Source organism: Oreochromis niloticus, linkage group LG1, assembly GCF_001858045.2.
Source record: "Oreochromis niloticus isolate F11D_XX linkage group LG1, O_niloticus_UMD_NMBU, whole genome shotgun sequence".
Taxonomy (NCBI): Eukaryota; Metazoa; Chordata; class Actinopteri; order Cichliformes; family Cichlidae; genus Oreochromis; species Oreochromis niloticus.
In genome coordinates, this window is record NC_031965.2 from 25088433 (window position 1) to 25105670 (window position 17238).

Genomic DNA, 17238 nt, shown 5'->3' on the forward strand with positions numbered 1-17238 from the left:
AACCTGCAGTCAGCTGAGACTGAAGAAAACACTTGGCTGAGTGGATGACTTAGACTCAGATTATTTACTTACCTGGATGATAATACCTGCTCCATGTTTTTTGTCATTTTACTGTCTAGAATTATAAAATCTCTGCTTTTTAGAGGTGGTCACTCTTGTCTACATTTGATTAGCAGCACCTTGCTACTCCTGACCCTCTTGATTCCTCTGAAAACAACCTTGTGAAAACGTTCTTTTCACATGAATGTAAACAAGATCATGGAATTTCTATGAGCCTGAATATTTCTCCGTAAGTGTGCAGCATTTTCCGCTAAGCGCTCTTGAACAGGTTCTTGCTCACAGTCTATTAGTGGTAATTGTGTGATGCCGAGCAGGTTTGCCAGCACATGTTTTGACAAGTATTAAATGGCGAGCATGAATTAAAGCAGAAATCGGGCCGTGGTATGCTTTTACATAATGTGATAAAAACACAAATACTCTCTTATGGCAAAGTATTTTTATTTGCATGCTTGTGTACGTGGGTGTGTATAAGGAGCTGACGCAGAGGGTAAAGGATGTAACGATGTTTGTTATTTTCTAAAATAAATGTGGTAAATAGATGTTGGTTCTTTGGAAACATTACGACATGGATTTGTGATACATCACTTTGTGAGGTAACTTATTCTTTGTGTTTCTTTCCATTTGTCTGAAACTATGTAGAGTAATGACAAGATATTTGATGACTTAGTTAAACTCAGATTAATAGTTTAAACAAAATAGTTAGTCATCAGTTCTGTGACTGCCATGTCGCTTCACTGCTAGGGAAGATAAATAACTGCATATCTAGTTGGCAATCAGTGGTTTGACGGCCCACACATCTGACCTCTGTTGCAACACATTCAGCTAACTTCAGTTAACCCCAAATCCATCATGTTTACTGTAAATAGCTTCGAGGACTGAAGCTGTGTCGCCTAACACACTTTAGTTTAGCTGCACATAGTGGCAAATATGTAGCCCTGTAACATGTATAGATTGTAAAACCTCTTGAGGTAAATTGGTAATATTGAGGTATAAATTGACTGGAGTGCAAATGACAGGCGGAAGAACAAAGAAAGAAGAAATATAAACTTCACAAAGAGCACATGCACTTTTCTTTTTTATAGGCGAGCACATAGTCACAGTGAAGTCAAGACATTTTAACAGACACAGCTTTAGACATTTCTCTGCATTAAGCAATTTAATAATCCGGCTTAATAGTATAGTCCTCAAAGTCATCGGCACCCAAAATTGAGATAATTTTAGTTTGTTACTCAGAGCCCCGCCTTGTGTTATATGAAGGCATACCAGAAAAAAAGAAGTCGGTTTAACACTTAGCTTCTCACTGCAAGTAAAAAAAAACAAACCCAAAAAACCCAAAACTCCCCCAAAAACTCAAAAAACAAAAACATGGTACAAGTACGAATTAGCTCATTGGTTTTATATCACTAATCAATAATCACTATATGTTGTGCATAAAAAAAATGGGTGATAAGGTTCCTCAGAGAGGAAGAAAAAACAGTCTGATAAAAAATGAACCTCACATTATGCAAATTATAATGTCTACTAAGCTAACACCAGTGTGATCAAGTCCACTTATTAATGGTCGTCTTGTCAGTCAGTAGCACAAAATAGATGAACTCTTAACGTTTCCTCAGGCCGGTCGCAGTACGCCATCACACTTATTTCACCATCAGAGACTTGTAGTGCACTGAGTGCTTTATAGAAAATAAAGCCACAATAAATTAAAACCAATATGATTAACATTAGAAAGCGTGTATTAATCAGACTAGGGTCAGAGGCCAGAGGGTGCTGGAATAGTAAGAATTTAAAACAAATGACAATTTAACAAAATGAAAAAACAAAACACTGTTTTGCAATAGCAGTATCTGATATTTTAGTTTTAAACCTACAAAGGCTGTGGCTGTTTGGTTTGTTGTACTCTCTTCCACTGCTGTTAGGAAGAAATAAATGAACTAAATGAAAAATGAGATCAGATTGTCGCCCATTTGATCCAAAGATGTTGTTTTTTTCATAACATACCCAACCAGTCTCGACTTCTTAGTACTACAAAAAAGAAACTTGTGTTTTCTTATTAATGTTTAACAGGGTGCATTTTCTTTGTAATAAGAGTTTAAGGTAAATTAACCACAAAAGCTACTTCACAGCGGCGAGCAGGTATTTACAGCCGGGTATGTATTCAACAGTCTTGTGAAAGCAGCATGCCCACTGCACAAAAAGAAGCCAATATAAACACAGAAGTCAGTCAGTTTCTATTCAGTTTTTAGATGGGAGTGCCCGATGAGCGGCTCAAAATGATGACTTTAACCGGATTAGTAAGCAAGTGACGTAAAGAGTGGAGTCTTTCAGTTGTTTGAGTCCATCCTTGCGTTGAGGCGGTTGATTTTGAGAGGGAGGAGGCCGACCATCTCCTTACTCAGCTCCAGCTCTGTCTCCACAGCGGCTCCTGCTTCAGGGTTGGCCTCACAATACTGCACCACGTACCTACACAACAGGTGGAAGATGGAAAATCAAACATCATGGCAACTAGCAGGATGCAGTTGATCTAAATAAGTCTTTTTTTCTATTCTATGTTTTGTGCTCCAATCCTAAAGTCATCCCGCCAACTATTTTTATATGTAACTGCCAAAGTGCTGGATGAATATCCATACTTGTAGTTTTCCAGAGATTTGTTTAGGTTGTCCAGTTGAACAGTAGGTGAGGTGCTGATGAGTCGGCTGTGTAGTCGGGCCACTCTGAAGCGTGCCACCAGAGCTGGTCTGAGCACTTCCTCCTCCAGGCGCTCTGGAAATTTCCCTTCTGGGGAACAGAGAGAGTCTAAGAACATCTGGAAGTACCTGAAAAGAAGAAGATACAGAAATTACTCAGACATGAGTAATACAGACCCACAGAGAATGTATAAAAAGTACTTACTTGGCAGAGGCAGAGCAGAGATGGTTAAATTTCTTAATGGTGTGGTTATCTAGAGACTGTGTGTCTGCTTGTCGGTTGGCCAATGCAAGTTTTAGGTCCATCATTTCATTGTAGGTCTCAGCCAATTCGAACATCAACTGTCTGCGGATCATTAGATAGTACTGTGCGTTCAAGTCTACAGAGAAGAAAAAAAGTTAAATCAGCTAATTGGTTATTTGCCTCTGTTCTTCCTCAACTAAACTTCATTAGAAAAGACATGACAGTGTCTTTAAAGAAGTACCGTTGCAGATCGGCTCCAGCATGTCCACCCTTCGTTTGTGCATCTTGCAGCGCCGCTCCAGATCCTCTTCAAAGAAGGCCAGGGATCGGAACAGAGCACTGTGATCCTGCAAAATCTCTATGTGGTCTGTCACATAGCCATCCATCTGAAAGTAGTCCTTGGCCTTTCAGAGTGAAAGAATAGAGATACAGTCAAAAAAAGAAAAAAAAAATCCATCACCTAACAACAAAAAAAAAGATTCCCTTCCTCGTGCTTCTCTTTATGAGTGTGTTTGGGTGGGGAACTATTGCTTTTTCTATAATATAAAAGCAACCTAAAAGCCAACCTCACACATTAACCACTGGGTCACAACACCCACGTACACATTTCAGGACCACCAAAAGTACGGCTTTAAATACACGTTGTGGGTTCAGTGGTTGGCATTTCTTTCTCACACATGAACAGCAGAAAATATTTGAACGAGGGTAAACACGAAACTTGGATCAAATCTAACTCAGGATTTTTAGTCTTTAAGATGTGCACTTAATTTTTGCATCAGCTAGAAATAAAATGACAGATTAACTGTAATGTGAAATAAAGTCTCATTGGATACAGAAAGGGTGTCAAGTGAAACAAGTGAAACTCCCCTTTCTGTCAGTGTACAGAAGTCCCATTGAATCCAAGAGTTTCAGCAAAAAGTTTCAGGTTTTCTACATGATGAAGAAAGATCGCTGCAGCAAATCCAAGAAATCTGTCAACATGACTTTTTATGACTAAACTGTAAGTAATAGGTGAGTAAATTAACAGAAAAATAGGTTGTTGATTGTCCTGTTTTTGGTTCATTTTTTAAGTAAGGACACATTATAAAAAACAAAACAAAAAATATATATACTTCAATCATAAATAGTGAAAAAACAGATACTTTTTTATCATTTCAGTGTTTATTTATTTTTTAGTTACTTTAGTTTGGTATTAATGATCTTTACCACAGAAAGCTGTAAAACTTATGAAAATACCACTATGCCATTCGTCAGATTTTCCAAAGCCGTCCAGTGGGCTGTATTTAGAGGGTCAATTCTGACCTCGGTGCCTTATGTTTAACACCCTTGACATATACAGTAGTATCTTGCAGTGCTGGTTGGGCTTATAAATGCTTACCAAAAACAAAAAAAAATGTGTATGCTTGTATGCTGCATTTTCTTATGTCACAGAGTTAAATGATTATCTGTACATCTTGTATGGGATTATAGCGAACTATTGTGCAACCTTGTTGGGTGTGCCTGTTTGCTTATACGATCTTTTCACCACTGTGTGTGTGTGTGTGTGTGTATACAAATACCTGCGTGACATGATTCTGTCCTACCAAGAATACAGATCTGGCCTCAGTGAAGTCCAAGGGGAACAAACACATCACCTGTAAATAAGAAAGCTAATGAATTTGATTGCTCCTGCTGTAATAGCTTGATTATTAATTTACAAAAGGCTATGCTTCATTCTTCCTTAATAGCCAGATTTTCTAACTCTCCCCTCAGTAAAAAATGAGTGAGAATCTGTAAACACACTGTCTGCAAGGCCTGCAGCATCATGCAGAACCAGTAGCATTATTCTTCTTAACAACAATACCTACAATATCTACAGTTTTAGTATCAGCAGAAGAATTATCTGGCACAAGATACAGACCTTCTCTTCAATGCTAGCAATAGAGTCAAAGGTGTCTTCAGAGCCAAACAGCAAAGCACTCTTTCTGCCCTTTTCTTCTTCTTCCTCCTCACGTCGTCTAGCTCTCTTCAGTTCCTCCTGACGATCGGTATCCAGCTCACCGATGTTGTCCTGAATATGCACAAACACATGCAAACAGACTGTATTTTAAGGTAAACACAAAACAAAAGAGTAGATTAAAGATGCATAAAGAGATAAACACACAGAAAAACAGATGTTCCACATGACAAAATAAGACCAAGAACGGTCAACTTGACGTGACAGCGCTTAAAAAAAATGTTTTAACTGAGATATGACATTCTGCTGATAAAGTTTTTGTGTTTGGTGTCACAACAAACACAATAAAGCCACACACATCTATGCAGTACCTCTAGCTGCTTCTTGGCATCCTGCAGGAGGTTCAAACAGTATTTTATCCAACATCTTGCGATCTCTGCTCTCTTCTGTCTTAGATGTTCCCTGCGTTCACTCTCTGTCTCATCTGGGTCAGACCAGAAGAGAAAGAGATGTTGAGATATGCCAAGAGACAGAGAACAAAGAGCAAAAATGTCTGAATGATATAAGGATGGCATGAGGGGTTTGCACGGACCGCGCCGAGGACAAGAATTTTAAGTTGTCCGCTTTGGGACACAGTTGCATTTTCTCCTGTTTGACTCAGTGTAGCTGATGTTGGGTACAAAAGCAAATGAGCATTAGTAAGTATTTCAACCAAGTTGGTATAGATAATTACTCTCTTGTGCTGCAGCCTCAGAAGGAACCTCGCCTGCCAAATCAGAAATAACAGTAGCTGCTGAGAGGCAGTGTCTGCCTTCCATGTAGCGGCCCTAGAAAACACAAAAGCACAGATAACTACATACCCATTTCTCATCACTTAATCTAAAACAAACTACTGTGACGGGCATGGCAATTAAACCAGACATTAAAAATATGCTTCTGTACATCTGAACCACAAGAAAATACATAAGAGCTGGAGAACATTTTCAAAAAAAAGCAAGGTAAAGGTTTATTCTCTTTGAACAGAATAAACATTTCAAGATTTATTCCTTTTAAAGCTTAATCTTGGATATTTGTATAGTAGCGAACAACTACAAAATATGAAGACTGACTCATCTTTATTCAAATAGAAAGTGAAGCTGTTGAAATTAAGAATGTCTTTTGGTGTCTGGAGTGGAGGTAGGCAGCATTAACCTGGTGTGTTTTATGTCTGCAGGAGAAATTGGAGCTCCTGGAAGAAGCACCAGGAGATAATGGAAACACCACATGGAGACTCGCTTGCTGTGTGGAAGCAATATGAACCAGTGAGCCACTAATGCTGCTTAATTTTACCATGCCGTGCAAAGAGTGGAGAATAGATACGAGGATAGCTTATCAAGTCAGTATTTTTGGCTAACAGGGCCCTGAATTATGAAGCATTTCAATGTATCCAGGGTATCTTTTTGTTATCTGAATTTACTCGCTCAGGCGATAAGGATAAGAGCTCAAAACGAAGCTAGTTATCAACCCACAAAATTAATGCAGAGTGTCCCCTGCATTTGGTCTTCTAACCAACAAACTAATCTAAAAGGGAAATTTCACAGGTCACATGACTTTTTTTCCACAAAAGTCCCTATGACTGCCGCTTACTCCGGAGATGTTATCAAATGGTGATTAAGAAGCTATAAAGAACAAATAAAATCTAAAAACTGTGCCAGTAAAATCCAACACTTTTGCAGAAACAACAAAAGATGAATGTTGCAGCAATTTGTTAACGGTTAATCGTTAGTGCACAGAGCAGTAAAATAATCATTTTGGTTCAAGTTTTTTAGTTGTCGAGTGGATTCATGGTGCTGCGTTTATTTCTTAGGTGACAGCTGCACATTATAGCTCTGAAACTTTACTGTTTAAACAGAGCCAGTTTAAAGTTTACTGACCTATAGCTTAATTAAGCAAATGTGCTTAGTTTTTTTGGCAGATCAAATAGGTACTCTTCATGTGTGTTCTGTGTTCTAATAGCTGCAATTCAGTCCGTGTAAAAGAGACTTAGCAGCAGATTAGAATCAAGTATAACAACATTTACACATTTTATAAATTATCATATTAACATGTGCATATTCCTGTGACAATGCCAGACTGAGTTTGAACTTCTTTCAGTGGTTCTAGTAAGGGATGGCTTAAACTGGACATTATTCTCTCAGCTGCAGACTCAGTACTGTTTAAGGGTTTGAGAGTAAAGATTAAATATAAAAACAGAAATCAAACATAGACTTGATATGATGTCACCAAGGGCATTGTAGGGGTCCTGCTTTAGGATCAGACAGTAATGCCTACACAACAATGCAAGAGTTTTAAAATTGTTCCCTGTCAACAGAAAATAATACATACAGTAAATCTGCATGTAAGAATCTATATTTATTCCTCAATCAGAAACACAATGACTTTAGATGGTGATGAAAAACTTTAGACCAAACCTACTCTCCCTGCAGAGATCCAAGGAATTTTAGGAATGGTGACGCTATGTTCTGGAGAACTGACTGATCAGTAGGCGGTGATTTTAGAGCTGTTGATCTCTAATCTGGAATTTAGCCTGCTCCAGACGAGGTTACAGTATAAGCTACCATGGCAAGTTACCCCGGTAAGAAGTGAACCAGCTTTGTAGTGCAGAAAACTCAGGGTTAGTGCTGAAATGACCTGGATAAGACACAGTCTTTCTTCTTACTACAAGCTTCTGATCTGGCTGTGTGTGTACGCTATAGTATGCAAGTTCCTGTTAGCTTTCCACACAACTCGTGACTTCCCACCCTGCACTTTATAAACAAGATGGCAGAGTCCAGACCAGGACGCTAAAAAATGAGATTTTCATCGACACGATATATAAATCAATGAATTAACATGTCCTGCATGTGTCCAAAGCATCTCAGCCTTGCCTCTCTAACTCAAACCTGTATTATATTCATTTCTAATCACGTTCATACTACTGATGAAAATCTGAGCATCTTCCGCTCGGCACTGCCATCAGCTCCAAACACAGCAGGTCTCACTCCCATCTTGTTAAACCTCCCTTTTTACTCTTGCTACCATCATCTGTCACATTCTGAGCAACTCCTATGTGACATCTAGTGGTTGTGAATACTGCATGCAGCACTTTTAAAAGAAAAAGCATTTTATATAACATGCAGAATATCTTAGGTTGCAGATCAAATGTCTATAAATGACTTTAAGCTGGCTATATGCTTACCTTAGTGATGTAATACTGGGATAGTGTAGCAGCATTTAGAGCCCACTCCATTGGAGTAAACTGATTTAACTGTAGCTGTCTCTGCAGGGTTGTGTGGCAGTAGGTAGCGGCACGCTCAGTTTGACCTGAGAGACAAAACTATAGTTATTATAGTTATTACAAGTAATTTAAATAGCTAAATAGGGGTCAGATGCAATTTCTTGTTGTTTCATCAGTGTAATTTTTTTTGGTGGGTATTATCCTTAAATGATCTCATACTCACCCAGGTTTTTATAAACTTGAGCAAGGTAGTACATGGTATGGGTGTAGGCCAACTCAAACCTATACACAAGGAAAGCAGAGAGAGACAAAGGGACTAAATAAAAGCAAGGAAATAGCAAAATCCTGGAAATTTGCTGTGGAAGTTACCTCTTAATCCTTTCCTGGTGAGTCAGCAGGTTCTCCTCAGCAGCAAAGTACTCTGTCATATCAGTGGGAGGACTGCCGTCCTGAAAAAAGAAGAAGAGGATTTACCTATTGTGATTGCAGCCATACTGTGGGGGCAGCATTACCTTCCTGAAAACTAATATTTCAATCAATCCTCATTTTTTAAAAATAAACTTTTATTCAGGAAATCAGCCTTGCCTCCTTCATGTAACGTTGATAGATGGATTCTGCAGTTTCGAGGAAGCCCTGTGCAGTCTCTGTCTCATCCCGGCCTGCCCAGAGGATACCTAGCTGGTTCTGAAAACACAAGGAGACAACACATGAGCATCAAATGATCATGCATCATCTGATGGTACTACTATAGCAGTGTGACTCTTAAAAACATGTAGCAGTGCTTTATTTATAACGCTTCACAAACACTCTGATGGAGTGTTTTCAAAAATCATCCTTAGCATTATAATCACATGTCACACGTTTAATACATATTCTTATCAGTGATCATAACATAACTTCTGTATGTAGTGTAATTTTTATTTATTTATTTGTTTGTTTTAAATAGCAGCTTTGTATTATTGTAAGAAAGAAACGATCAACGTTACCCTAACTTGGATAAACAGGGACACATTCGGGGACGACACTCTGCATCTCTCCAGCAGCTTCATGCAGTTCATTAGGTGCTCCTGCCCGGCTGAAAGCTCCTCCGTGTCCACATGGTTGACGCCCAGGTAGTACTCCACAGCTCCGAGTCTTGCGGCCCGCAACCCGGCTGGTGAATCACCGCTGAAGCCCTGGCCGAACAGGTCCTCTCTCTGCCCGTCCACCGGCTGCTCTGTCGGCCGTTGTTCGCCGCTCTCTCCGCCGCCCTCCTCTTCACCTTCGCCGGCTTCAAAATTCTTCAGCGAGCAGTATATCTCTCTGAGAAGCTCCCTGGCTTTGTACTTAGAGCGGAAGGGGTCATTTTCTTTATCGTTTCGTGATTCTATTTCTGTGAGATTTTGGGCGTTCGTGAATTTGTCGCAGATAGCTCTCCATTCGTTGCTGTTGAAGGACGCCATGTTGGTCCTCTCAGGCGTTCTGACGCAGCTGCGTGCTTCTTGTTGGGCGTTTATCAATATGCGTACTTGTGCGTACTTGTGCGTACTTGCGTTCTCGTGTACTCGTGATACGTCATCAGTCGGAGACCAAGTACTATTCCAATTCGAAGTACGCAAAAAGTCCCGGATGTGTTCTCGATCCGCCCGTTTTATCGAGCATGCATCGGTGTGGACTTGGGACAGCTAAATATCCCAGAATGCATTTCGTCCAAAACTCAACAGCGGACTCCCGGCACATCGTTTTCAACCCCCCCCCCCACCCGCTCGCGGACTTCTCACTACTCAGGTTAAAGAAACCCCAGCAGCTGTCTATAGTATTGAGTGTCCACTAGAATAGAAATAAAAGCGTTCTAACATCTCACCTGCTTGTTTTTATTAAGGTATGTACACTGCAATATTTGCCTTTATTTATCTGAAACTGAAGTCTTATGTTCCTTAAGTACATCTACCCTGTTGAACTTATTATGGGAAATAAATATTTAAATCAAAACAAGCTGCTGATTATTTCACATTTTACTTGTGAGCAACGGCACATTTAAATCTTACAAATATAGTTATTTGGCTTATATCGTGATATATATCGTTATCGCCAGAAATGAAAAAAACATATCGTGATATGAAAAAATCTTATATCGCCCAGCTCTACAATTAACTCAGAGTGAGCGCTGGTCTGTTCTGAATTTTCTCTTCATGTCTGAACAACTTCTTGCTTCTCACTCAATTTCCACTCAACCCCCACAAATTATACATCAAAACGTAGGTATTTTTGCTGGCTTTCAGACAATGTCACTATCTTTATTGTGAGATTTACCGTTTTTTCGCAATTTGCCTCGAAGTGACACATGGTCTGGTTACTCCCCATTCAAAGTCTATGGGGAGGTTTTGAAATTCAGAGCTGAAATTCTGTAACGGGAGGCATTTTCAAATCGTCATATCTCTTAAACAAAACAAAGTTAGGACATGAGGCTTGTGCCAATATATCTTCAGACACTGCTGACACTCACAGTGGAAGCAGTTTTTACAATTATCTTACCGTTGAGCCATAAATTACGTTTGTTTGAGGGGTGGAAATCTGTCCTCCTCTCAGTTTTCACACTCTGAAAATGAAGCCGTTTCTTCTCTCGTCATATCTCCGCGACGGAGGGACAAAGAGCAATGAAAATCGCAGTCAAAGTACGCCAAAGTGCGCTGATTCACCCAGTACAAGTTACATGACGTTTTGTAACTCCAAAAAACGGCGCTTTTCGCCTCTCACCGCGATCTATTTCTGATTGCTGATGTCTTTGTTTTTCAGCCGCCCGCCCCCTTCCCAGGTGGCGCAATCAGTAATGACACGGCTCTGCAGCTCAAAGGTCGTGGGTTCAATCCCACCTTGGTCAACCTTTTTTTTTCACTACAAATGAGTAGTGCAAAAACATACTATGTCTGCAACATCACAGTATATCTGTTATGTTATAGTATTACTACTAAATCACAGTATTTCTGCCAATTCAAGGAGGCTGACTGTTACTAAGTGCATCAGTGTACATAGGTCATCTGTTGTGTTGGAGTGCCCTTTTGTGGCGCCTCTTGGGTAGTGCCTTAGTAAACGTGAACACTGCAAAGAAGTGGTATCAGACTGGTTTGTAGTGGAGGAATTTGTTGCCAGTTTCTTTCATCTTTAATCCGTATTCATGTTGTAATGTAGTAACTTTTGTGGCACAAACACCACAATATGGCAGAAATACTATGTTTTGGCACAAATACTTTGATTTGGTATACTTTAGCTTCTTCACCCCTTTTCAGCAAAATTTTCATTTTTTTCACGCCTTTTCAGCACAAATTCTACCTTTTTTGGCTGTTTTCAGAAAAAAAACTCTTTTTAGCAGAAACTCTGCTCTTTTCTGCAAAATTTTCAGCCTTTTCACCTCTCATCAGTACAATTCTCAGCAGCTTCTGCTAATTTCAGCACAATTGTCAGTCTCTCCACCTCTTCTTCATGTGAATGAGTTTGGTTCAGTGAGATGAGTAGCTGCCTTTAGACTAGGAGGGCCAGGTTCAAATCCTGCTCAGGGTGACTTTCGTTTTTTTTCCACCACCATACAACTTTTTGCAACTTTTCATCTTTTTCAGCTTTTCAGCAGACAGCTTCAGCGTTAAGGCATCCACACAGCATTTTCGCAGGAAATGCAAATTTTCTAGTTATTCCTGTTTTACTCCATTAAAAGCATTACTCGCCCACATTTCGGAGTTCCATTGCAGCTTTAGATTTTAATTACAGTTATGGTCAAATCAAAAGGTCACTTCACTTAAATCATTTTTGAAGAAACAATGATTTTGCTGTCACACTAGCATATTCACATGAGGTGAAACAACTTTGCAACAAGAATAACACACATCAAGCGCAATACATACAAAAGATCAAAAAACAGATTATTTATTTATTAATATAAATATGATTTTTTTCATGTCAATATGTGTGAAGTTGTCAGTTTTTGTGTAGTGTCAGTAGCCGTGTATAAGTTGTGTAATGAATAGCAAATATAATCATTACCATTATTACATTACCATGCCTACTTATTTACAACTTCTCTAGAGGTGATGCATATGATATAGCTGTAGGCATAAAGATAAATTATGTTTTAGAAGGATCTTCACCAGGGCCGTGCAGAGACGTTTAAAGGGGCGGGTGCTCAAAGTTAAAAAGGGGCACATTGAACCAGGCTGAATAACAACAACACACATTCATCAAGAATCTAATATGGGATCGCATCATACTACATCACTGTTGTGAGGTGGCAACAAGGCAAAGCAAACGTAGCCTATGTTTTACCTGATGGGTACAATGTTGCTGTTGAGGGGTTGCTGCGGCTCCTGCTGCTGATAGTGCTGGAGGGCAGGGCTGTGCTGATCTGAGACTGTAGACCTTAAAATGTTCATAGGAGAGATGGTAGCTGATTAAACAAGTGTCATGAGATAATAACTAAATGCAAAGAACATAACAAAATGGGCTTGGAACCACAAAGCAACAAAAAACTGTGAGAAATAAACTAGGCTCTGCCTGTGAATCACTATGCTTCTCTTCTTCTTTCCATCCCCTCATTTCATATATCACTCTCCACTTGCTGTCTATCTGAGAACAAGGCACAACTTGCTATTGCAATAAACTATTATTTAATTATCCACACCTAACAACTGCTGCATTTAATCTATACTAAAATGATGACAGAAAAATGTTATAAAAGCAAAACATTCCAGTTGTGCTTATTATTATTTTTATACTGGAATACCTCTCCAACAACTGGTACATGTGCTAATGTTACCTGTGCTCTTTGTAATCCAGCTGCTGAGGGATCCACTGCCTTTAGTATCCTCACACAGCTCCTACTGTTTCCTCCTCATGTCCTTACCAGCCATGTCTGGACAATGTTATATCATTAGTAATAATTAAAAAAAAAAATCGAATAGTTATGTCTATAACTTCTGTTCCCTGAAGGAGAGGAACGAGGTACAACACATAAGTATGGGATATCACGCCCTCGCGTGTCCTGGCTGAAGAAACCTTTATTCACGCCTTTAAGGCAGATGACGTGTGATGACACGCGCACGGCCCCGCCTGCACATATAGCCGCTGTCATCACAGTCATCCCTCAGTTCGATAGCCGCTCTTCAACGAGCCAAACTGCTCAGTGGGGCCACCTTGTGTTGTACCTCGTTCCTCTCCTTCAGGGAACAGAAGTTATAGACATAACTATTCGTTCCCTTTCAGTCGATTCACTCGGTACAACACATAAGTATGGGACATGTACACCACGGTGATTGGCCTCATCAGTGACAACGATGAGACCGCCTACAGGGAGGAGGTGCATCGTCTGGCTGAGTGGTGTGACACAAACAACCTGCTGCTTAACACCGAGAAGACCAAGGAGCTCATCGTGGACTACAGGAGGAATGCTGACCCACATCCACCCATCCACATTAAGGGGACGGCTGTGGAGCGTGTGAGCAGCTTCAAGTTCCTGGGAGTCCACATCTCCGAGGATCTCACCTGGACGACCAACTGCTCCAAGCTGGTCAAGAAGGCTCACCAGCGCCTCTTCTTCTTGAGGACTCTGAGGAAGAACCACCTGTCCTCAGACATCCTGGTGAACTTCTACCGCTGCACCATCGAGAGCATCCTGACCAACTGTATAACAGTCTGGTACGGGAACTGCTCTGCCTCGGACCGGAAGGCGTTGCAGAGGGTCGTGAAAACTGCCCAGCGCATCGCCGGAGCACCACTTCCTGCCATAAAGGACATCTACAGGAAGCGGTGTCTGAAAAGGGCTGGGAAAATCATCAGAGACCCCAGTCACCCATCACATGGACTCTTCACCCTCCTGCCCTCTGGGAGGCGCTACAGGAGCCTCCGGACTAAGACCACCAGGTACCGGAACAGCTTTTTCCCCACAGCTGTCAGACTCCTGAACTCTGCCTCCTGACATCTGACCCACGTTAAACTCAAGGACTGAACATACACACACCCACAACCACTAGCACTTTATCACTATCACAATTATCCTAACTGCACTACTGTATAGTTCTGTGTGAATATCATTCTGTACATATGATAATTTTTAATCCTACAACTGTTTATAACTTGCATAGTTCACATTTCTGTATAACTGTATATCTCAGATTTCTGTATAGTTTTTATTTCATATTTATATCCTGTTCATAGCCTGTACATAGCTTGTACTCACTACAGCCTGTACATACTTATAGTTATAGAATATTCATAACATACTTCACACCGTGTACATTATAACATACCATAATAGACCCATTTCTGTAATATACTTACACATCTATATTATTGCTAATATATATTGTAATATATCTATATCACGGCTAAAGCACTTCTGGATGGATGCAAACTGCATTTCGTTGCCCTGTACCTGTGACATGTGCAATGACAATAAAGTTGAATTCTATTCTATTCTATTCTATTCTATTCTATATACACGCCCCACAGAGCAGCCACCGAACCGGAATCGGACCACCACATCCTTAGTGAGTGGTAGACCCAGCAGAAAGGACAGCATGAGCCACCGAAGGGGCTGTAACGTCCAACCGATAAAACCGCACAAAAGTGTGCGGTGATGCCCAACTAGCTGCCGCACAAATATCAGCTACAGGCACCCCTTTAAAAAGAGCCCATGAGGTTGCCATCCCCCTGGTGGAATGAGCCCTCACCCCGTGGGACAAAGCAAGCCCTCTGGTGCCGTATGCCAGTGAGATAACTTCTATAATCCAGTGGGACAGCCTCTGTTTGGACAGAGGTCTACCTCAATTTGGATTAGCGAAACAGACAAACAGCTGGTCACATAAACGCACATTCTGAGTGCGCTCAATGTAGGTGCGTAGCACACGCACTGGACAAAGAGAATGCATCCTCCTCTGCTCCTCAGATGCAAAAGGAGGGGAGCAAAAGCTCAGCAACTCAAACTCCATTGAGCTATAAGATGCAGGCATGATCTTGGGAAAATAGGCAGCATTTGGACGCAATACGACCTTGTGGCCATCAGGAGAGAACTGTGTGCAGGGGGGATGCACAGACAGCGCATGAAGGTCACCCACTCGCTTTGCTGAAGCCAAAGCGAGAAGTAATGCAGTCTTATATGAAAGAAATTTCATATATATCCACAGACTCAATGGGTTCAAACGGGGGGCTACAAAGGGCCTCCAGCACCAAAGACAAGTCCCAAGCAGGGACACTGGACTTAAGCACGGGCCTCAGCCGGCGAACTCCTTTCAGAAAACGTATGGCGAGGGGATGTGCACCTAGTGTCACCCCGTCAAAGCCAATATGACAAGCAGATATAGCTGCTAAATAAACCTTAATTGTTGAAAATGAAAGGCCCTTATCCAGCAGCTCCTGCAGGAATGTCAAAACATCCACAATAGAGCGCTGAAATGGGAGAGTGTGGCGGTCCTGGCACCACTGCTCGAAGGCTCGCCATTTGTAAGCGTACAAGCCTCTAGTAGATGAGGCCCTAGCGCTCTGAATCGTCGCTATCACACTAGGTGGCAAACCCTTAGCAATCAAGTTTAACCTCTCAGCAGGTAAGCATGAAGGCGCCATAGATCTGGACGCGGATGAAACACTTCTCCTCCCGCCTGAGAGAGGAGATCCCTGCGGAGAGGAAGCTGCCAAGGACTCGCTGCTAGCAGGCTGATTATCTCTGCATACCACGACCTTGTGGGCCACCAAGGGGCCACTAGAATCAGAGCGTGGGAATGCCGACGCACTCGCTCCAGAACTGGAGATATCATTTCCACTGGGGGAAATGCATACAGGAGCACATCCGGCCATTGGTGCGCTAGCGCGTCCAAGTCCAAGGGTGCATCGTGGTTGATTATGGAGAAGTACAGGGGGCAGTGAGTATTTACCCTAGAAGCAAAAAGATCTATTTGCGCCTTGCCAAATAAATCCCAAATCTGAGCCACTATTAAAGGGTGTAACCTCCATTCTCTCACCAGAGGACCCCCCCTGGAGAGAAGGTCCGGCCCCAGGTTCAGGTGGCCCGGGACATGGGTGGCTCTCAGAGACAGAAAATGAACACTGCACCTAGGGCTGCCACAAACGATTATTTTGATAGTCGACTAGTCACCGATTATTTTTGTGATTAGTCGACTAATCAGATCATGCATCCATTGAAAGTAAAACGTACAGCTTATTGCACCAGCATGCATCTGCTCTTATATAACTATCATTATCTTACAGCTTGAAGTGTTTAAGGTATGTGCTAACTAAAAATAAAGACAAGATGATAGTTTATTAAATTTAAATGACATTTGCAGATTGTTTCGGAGGAGTTTAATAAACTCAGCCGTCTGCTCCTTGCTATCTAAAATATAACAGGACACCGGAGTATATTCTCGAGCATCTCACACTTCTGATAATCAGTCGTCGTTTATTCAGCTGTGTAAAAACTATAACTTTCATCTCAGCCAAACCGATTTACTCAGGACCAAATAAAATACTGAAAAAGCCAAACAATAACATTTTTAAGTTATCTAAGTGACTTATATATCATGTTTAACCTGAGTAGCGAAAGACGGCGGTGGGTTTGAAAATGATTTGCCCGGAGTCCGGTGTTCTCACCGGCTCTAGTGAGCCGTCAACCCCGGCTCGCTATCGAGCTGGTGGGTAACAGACATCTCCGAAAACGTCGGAGCACTTTTGAAAATATGTGATGTCTTGATAAACCGAGCAGATATTTGAGGTTTACACAGCTACATTCCCGCCTGAAAATATGTTAATCGTTTATTTTGTGACCCAGAAAGAATAATAAGAGTAACATTAAAACTAACTAGCTGCCGCCATTGTTGGAAACTGAGCTGGGCCGCGATGGGTCGCGCTATGAATTCTGGGACAGTTTCTTCTTCTTCGGGGTTTAACGGCAGCTGGCATCCTTGTGCATGCAGTGCTGCCATCTTCTGTTTCGGTCCGTTATTACACTCTTAAATCCTACTACTTATTCCTGCGTCTTTTGTGATCTTACAAAGCTTCAAACGACGTGTCGACTATTAAATTAGTTGTCGACGATTTTGAT

General features: G+C 41.2%; 1 protein-coding gene across 1 annotated transcript; it reads right to left on the minus strand.

The window, feature by feature from the left end:
- Positions 1 to 1116: 1116 nt before the first annotated feature.
- kifbp (kinesin family binding protein) lies at positions 1117 to 9656 on the minus strand. The gene is made up of 13 exons (XM_003442223.5): positions 9167 to 9656; positions 8766 to 8864; positions 8550 to 8629; positions 8404 to 8462; positions 8142 to 8266; positions 5658 to 5751; positions 5296 to 5408; positions 4889 to 5038; positions 4548 to 4622; positions 3230 to 3392; positions 2950 to 3124; positions 2688 to 2873; positions 1117 to 2520 (listed from the first exon to the last, which is right to left on the minus strand). Exons 1-13 carry the CDS (start codon positions 9620 to 9622, stop codon positions 2382 to 2384), a joined length of 1914 nt encoding a protein of 637 aa, XP_003442271.1. The 5' UTR covers positions 9623 to 9656; the 3' UTR covers positions 1117 to 2381.
- Between the last annotated feature and the right edge of the window lie 7582 nt (positions 9657 to 17238).

What these genes read in the sequence shown, in the direction of transcription:
- kifbp (XM_003442223.5), bottom strand. Translation starts at nt 9,622, where the DNA reads ATGGCGTCCTTCAACAGCAACGAATGGAGAGCTATCTGCGACAAATTC. An exon ending in CACCAGGAAAGGATTAAGAG is followed by an intron (nt 8,463 to 8,549) that starts GTAACTTCCACA and finishes CCTTGTGTATAG; the next exon opens with GTTTGAGTTGGCCTACACCC. An exon ending in GACAGAATCATGTCACGCAG is followed by an intron (nt 3,393 to 4,547) that starts GTATTTGTATAC and finishes TCACTCTGAAAG; the next exon opens with GCCAAGGACTACTTTCAGAT.